Source organism: Sapajus apella, unplaced genomic scaffold (genome assembly GCF_009761245.1).
Source record: "Sapajus apella isolate SASKATOON/1434 unplaced genomic scaffold, GSC_monkey_1.0 scaffold88, whole genome shotgun sequence".
Taxonomy (NCBI): Eukaryota; Metazoa; Chordata; class Mammalia; order Primates; family Cebidae; genus Sapajus; species Sapajus apella.
This window is the reverse complement of record NW_022437028.1, coordinates 4,874,437-4,879,969: the sequence shown is the minus strand read 5'-3', so window position 1 is coordinate 4,879,969 and position 5,533 is coordinate 4,874,437. Positions and strand designations below refer to the sequence as shown.

General features: G+C 57.0%; 1 protein-coding gene across 2 annotated transcripts in view; it reads left to right on the top strand.

The window, feature by feature from the left end:
• The window catches only part of LIMK1 (LIM domain kinase 1), a 39,490-nt gene extending 35,974 nt beyond the window's left edge, over positions 1-3,516 (top strand). For both annotated transcript variants that reach the window (XM_032254940.1, XM_032254941.1), the window contains 4 exons: positions 296-452; positions 1,538-1,593; positions 1,846-2,003; positions 2,095-3,516. In XM_032254940.1, the coding sequence (XP_032110831.1) occupies positions 296-452; positions 1,538-1,593; positions 1,846-2,003; positions 2,095-2,257 (534 nt within the window). In that variant the 3' untranslated portion in view covers positions 2,258-3,516. The remainder of the gene's footprint in view (positions 1-295; positions 453-1,537; positions 1,594-1,845; positions 2,004-2,094) is intronic.
• Positions 3,517-5,533: the final 2,017 nt, after the last annotated feature.

Sequence of the window (5,533 nt, the reverse complement as noted above, 5' to 3'; positions counted from 1 at the left end):
CCCTCGTAGGTGGGAGGGAGCACTTGCAGGAGGAAGCAGAGTGGGGGGCGCAGGATGGTTTGGGGAGCAGGTGGGAAGGGGCAGAGGGTGCAGCGTGTGGTGGGAGGGAGAAAGCCATGATGACATCTTCAGGTACCTCCTGCAGCTCCGTCTGCAAAGAGCCAATGGGTTTGGGAAAGCAAGGGGTCCCCACCCTGTGCCGATCCCAAGGTATCAGAGGTGTGTTCTCTGGAGGGCAGGCCAGGCGGGCAGTACCAGGATCAGGCCTCAGTGTGACCCGGCTTCGCCTTCCCAGAACAAGAATGTGGTGGTGGCCGACTTCGGGCTGGCACGGCGCATGGTGGACGAGAAGACTCAGCCCGAGGACCTGCGGAGCCTCAAGAAGCCAGACCGTAAGAAGCGCTACACCGTCGTGGGCAACCCCTACTGGATGGCACCTGAGATGATCAACGGTGAGTGTGTCAGCCCTGCCTGTCATGGCCCTAACGGGGAGGCATGGAGCGCCCAGCAGAGCTCCAGTGTCCCGAGCCCCAGGCCCCTCCCAGCCTCCTGGCTCTTCACTTACCCTGCAGGTCCTGCGTTACTTTCCTCTTTCTCCTGTAAGACACTTAGTGGCTTAAATAAATGATCATATAGTTCTGGAGTCTGAAGTCCAACATCAGCCTCGCCGGGCTGAACTCAAGGCATCGGCAGGGTGAGCGCCTCTGCAGGCTCCGGGCCTGTTTCCTTACCTCTTCCGGCTCCCGGAGGCTTCCTCATTCCTCACGTTGCTGCCACCGCCTCTGTCTTCAGGGCTGGCCACAAATCGTCTTCTCTTCTCTGATCTGCATCCATCCTACCATCTCCTTCCCTGGCTCCAACCTTCCTCTTTCCTTTTTTTTTTTTTTTTTTTTGGAAACGGAGTCTCACTCTGTCGCCAGGCTGGAGTACAGTGGCACGATCTCAGCTCACTGCAACCTCTGCCTCCAGGGTTCAAGTGATTCTCCTGCCTCAGCCTCACAGGAAGCTGGAACTATAGCTGCCTGCCATCACACCCAGCTACTTTTTGTATTTTTAGTAGAGGCGGGGTTTCACCATGTTGGCCAGGATGGTCTCGATCTCTTGACCTCGTGATCCACCCGCCTCGGCCTCCCAAAGTGCTGGGATTACAGGCGTGAGCCATCGCGCCCGGCCAAAAGACCCCTTTTCCAACCCAGTAGCATTCACGGATTCCAGATACCTCACACGGTTGCCCTTCAGGATCACCACAGAGTTCACGGCTTGCCCAGAGTCACACAGCTGATGGGTGACTGAGCTGGGCCAGGAACTCCTTGCCCAGGGCTCTGCCCCTTGCTCCTCCTAGCTCCCAGAGGCTTGCTCAGACCGTGGGATTGGGGGACAGAGCGTAAGCCTGGGTTTCCACGGAGGTTGCCGGCCTCTGCCTCCTGGGCCTTGACCTCCCAGCCAGGGCATCCTCCTGGCTGGCCTGGTGCCCTGCCTTTTGGCATCCCTGGCACCCTTGTGTGTTCAGCTGCTAACAGTCGGTGTCTTTGTCCAGGCCGCAGCTATGACGAGAAGGTGGATGTGTTCTCCTTCGGAATCGTCCTGTGCGAGGTAGGTCCGGGGTGGGCCACAGTGGTGTTGAGGCCTGGGCTTGTCCCTAACTCACCCAGGCTGCAGGCTCGGCGTCTGCAGGGGCCTCAGGCCGGGAAGGCTGCCTGCAGCAAGGCATGGGCTGACCCTCGGGGGGTGCCCCAGTCAGACTGCAGCCAGGCCCAGTGCCGCCTGCCCTCAAGCCACCTGGATGGCACCCCGACGCCCAGGCTGAGAGCCCCCCTGGAATAACTGGGTCCTTGTGCCGGACAGATTATCGGGCGGGTGAACGCGGACCCTGACTACCTGCCCCGTACCATGGACTTTGGCCTCAACGTGCGAGGCTTCCTGGACCGCTACTGCCCCCCAAACTGCCCCCCGAGCTTCTTCCCCATCACTGTACACTGTTGCGATCTGGACCCTGAGAAGAGGTGAGTAGGGTGGGGCTCTGGCCTGGGGGTCCACTGGGGCTGATTCTGAGGAGAGCCAGACCCATCGTCTCCCCACTCGCCTGTCACCCAGGCCGTCCTTCGTGAAGCTGGAGCACTGGCTGGAGATGCTCCACATGCACCTGGCCGGCCGCCTGCCACTGGGCCCTCAGCTGGAGCAGCTGGACAGGGGTTTCTGGGAGACCTACCGGCGCGGCGAGAGCGGACTGCCTGCCCACCCCGAGGTCCCCGATTGAGCTGGACCGCTCAGCTGCCCCCGTCCCCACCTCCAGAGAATCCACCCCTGCCAGATTCCTCTGAAGGAGGTGGCCCTCAGCTGGGACAGTGGGGACCCAGGCTTCTCCCCAGAGCTGGGCCCTGACTTGCCTTCTCCTGCCCCGTGGACCGCTTCCCCTGCCTTCTCTGCCCCGGCCCTGGAGCCGGCCCAGCTGCACACACACAGCATCCCCTCGCCCTGCTGTAACCTCTGTCTTGGCAGGGCTGTCCCCTCTCGCTTCCCCTTGCATGAGCTGGAGGGCCTGTGTGAGCTGTGCCCCTTTCCACACGCCGCTGCCCCAGCCACCTGTCTGATCCATAGCTCCACGGAGGCTGGGCTGAGAGGCAGCCTCCCAGCCATGCCCCCTATAACGTTTGGGTGCATGGGAGGGCGCGTGTCAGGGCAGAAGCCAGGTTCCCGGGTGTCTGTGTTCCCAGGAACCAAGTGGGGTGTCTGGGGTCCGTTTTCCCCACAGGGGGTGTCTAGGTAGCAACAAGTATCGAGGATTCTCCAAAGCCCCAAAGCAGAGAGAGGGCTGATCCCGTGGGGCAGAGGTCCCCGACGGCTGAGCAAACAGCCCCTTCTCTCGCTTTGGGTCTTTTTTGGTTGGTTGTTTCTCAAAGCCACTTTAGTGAGAAGCAGGTACCAAGCCTCAGGGTGAAGGGGGTCCCTCGAGGGAGCATTGGAGCTGCGGTGCCCGGGCCGGAGCTGATGGGGAGGAGCCGGCTCGGGCAGAGAGAGGACGGGCACGGCGGGCACGGCAGGCAGGGCATGTGTCCGCCAGCAGCTCAGCCCCTGCGGTCATCTCACAGCCTTCCCGGGGTCTCCCCCGAGGCTCCCTGCCCCTCCTCATGCCCCTCTGTCCTCTGCGTTTTTTCTGTGTAATCTATTTTTTAAGAAGAGTTTGTTCCCAAACTAAAATGCAAAGAAAAAAAAAAAAGAGAAAAGTTTGTATTATTTTTTCATACGGCTGCAGCAGCAGCCGCAGCTGCCAGGGGCTTGGGGTTTTATTTTTGTGGCGGGCAGGGGTGGGAGGGCCATTCTGTCACTTTGCCTCAGTTGAGCATCTAGGAAGTATTAAAACTGTGAAGCTTTCTCAGTGCACTTTGAACCTGGAAAACAATCCTGACAGGCCCGTGGGACCATGACTTAGGGAGGTGGGACACACCCACCCCCATGACATCCAAGGAACCAAACCCAGACGCCAAACAATAAAATAAATTCCGTACTCCCCACCCAGGTCCTGCGTGGCGATGTGTGTCTGGGGCCCTGGGGAAATGGTGGAGAGGAGTACAGCGAATCTTCCCTGACGAGAAGATAAGGATGAGCATAGTGGCCCCTGTAATCCCAGCACCTGGGAGGCTGAGACAGGACGATCCCTTAAGCCCCGGAGTTCAAGACCAACCTGGACAATATCGTGAGATCCTGTCTCTACAAAAAATTTTTTTAAATTACTTGGGCAGGCCAGGCACGGTGGCTCACGCCCGTAATCCCACCACTCTGGAAGGCCAAGGCAGGCAGATCACTTGAGGTCAGGAGCTCGAGACCAGCCTGACCAACATAGTGAAACTCCATCTCAACTAACAATACAAAATTAGCCAGGTGTGTTGGTGGGTGCCTGAAATCCCAGCTACTTGGGAGGCTGAGGCAGGAAAATTGCTTGAACCCAGGAGGCAGAGTTTGCAGTGAGCCGAAATCGAGCCACTGCACCCCAGCCTGGGCAGCGAGTGAAACTGTCTCAAACACAAAATTAGTTGGGCATGGTGGCATGTACCTGTGGTCCCAGCTACTTGGGAGGCTGAGGTGGGAGGATCTTTTGAGCCCAAGAGATCAAGGCTGCAGTAAGCCATGATTGCACCACTGCACTCCAGCCTGGGCAACAAAGCAAGACCTTGTCTCAAAAAAAAAGAGGGATGGAGAGGCAGAAAGGGGCCCATTGGGGAGTGTAGAGGGGAAGAGAGCACCCAAAACAGCCCAATTTTAGGTGGAGCTGAGGTGGTGGCCCAGCCAGGACAAGTGAAGATTCTTCCAAAGCTGGGTTTGGCCGGGCGCAGTGACTCACGCCTGTAATCCCAGTACTTCAGGAGGCCGAGGTGGGTGGATCACAAGGTCAGGAGAGCCAGATCATCCTGGCTAACATGGTGAAACCCTGTCTCTACTGAAAATACAGAAAATTAGTGGGGGTGGTGGTGTGTGCCTGTAGTCCCAGCTACTTAGGAGGCTGATGCAGGAGAATCGCTTGAACCCGGGAGGCGGAGGTTGCAGTGAGCTGAGATCATGCCATTGCACTCCAGCCCGGGCGGCAGAGCGACACAGTCTCAAAAACAAAGCTGCGTTTGGAGGGCCGGGCATATTTGGGAGGTACTGCTTTCACACTTCGTGTTTTCTTGTAAAACTTAAAGGGTCCTGTCAAGAAAATGGGCTGCACGTGATGGCTCCCACCTGTAATCCCAGCGCTTTGGGAGGCTGAGGTGGGAGGATCACTTGAGGCCAGGAATTCAAGATCAGCCTGGGAAACATAGCAAGACTGTTTTTACCCAAAAAATAAATTATCTGGGTGCTGTGATGTGTTCCTGTAGTGCCAGCTACTCAGAGGCTGAGGCAGGAGGATCACTTGAACCCATGAGGTCAAGGCTGCCGTGAGCAGTGGTCATGCCGCTGCACTGCAATTCTGAGTGACACAGCAAGACCTTGTCTCAAGAAGAAATAAAAAATTTAGGGCCGGGCGCGGTGGCTCAAGCCTGTAATCCCAGCACTTTGGGAGGCCGAGGTGGGTGGATCACGAGGTCAAGAGATCGAGACCATCCTGGTTGCGGTGAGCCGAGATCGCACCATTGCACTCCAGCCTGGGTAACAAGAGTGAAACTCCGTCCCAAAAAAAAAAAAAAAAAAATTTAAAAACACACTAGTTATTGCAAATATAGGGCATTTAATTTGCTTTCTTATTTCTTTTTGTTTTGAGACAGGTGGCACTCTCTCCAGGCTGGACCACAGTGACACAGTCACGACTCACTGCAGCCTCAGCATCCCAGGGTCAAGCAATTCTCCCGCCTCAGCTTCTCAGGAAGCTGAAACTATAGATGCATGCCCCCACACAAAACTTTTTTTTTTTTTTTTAATTGAGAGGCCAGGTGAGGTGGCTCATGCCTGTAATCTCAACACTTTGGGAGGCCGAGGCAGGCAGATCACCTGAGGTGAGGAGTTTGAGACCAGCCTGGCTAATATGATGAAACACCATCTCTACTAAAAATACAAA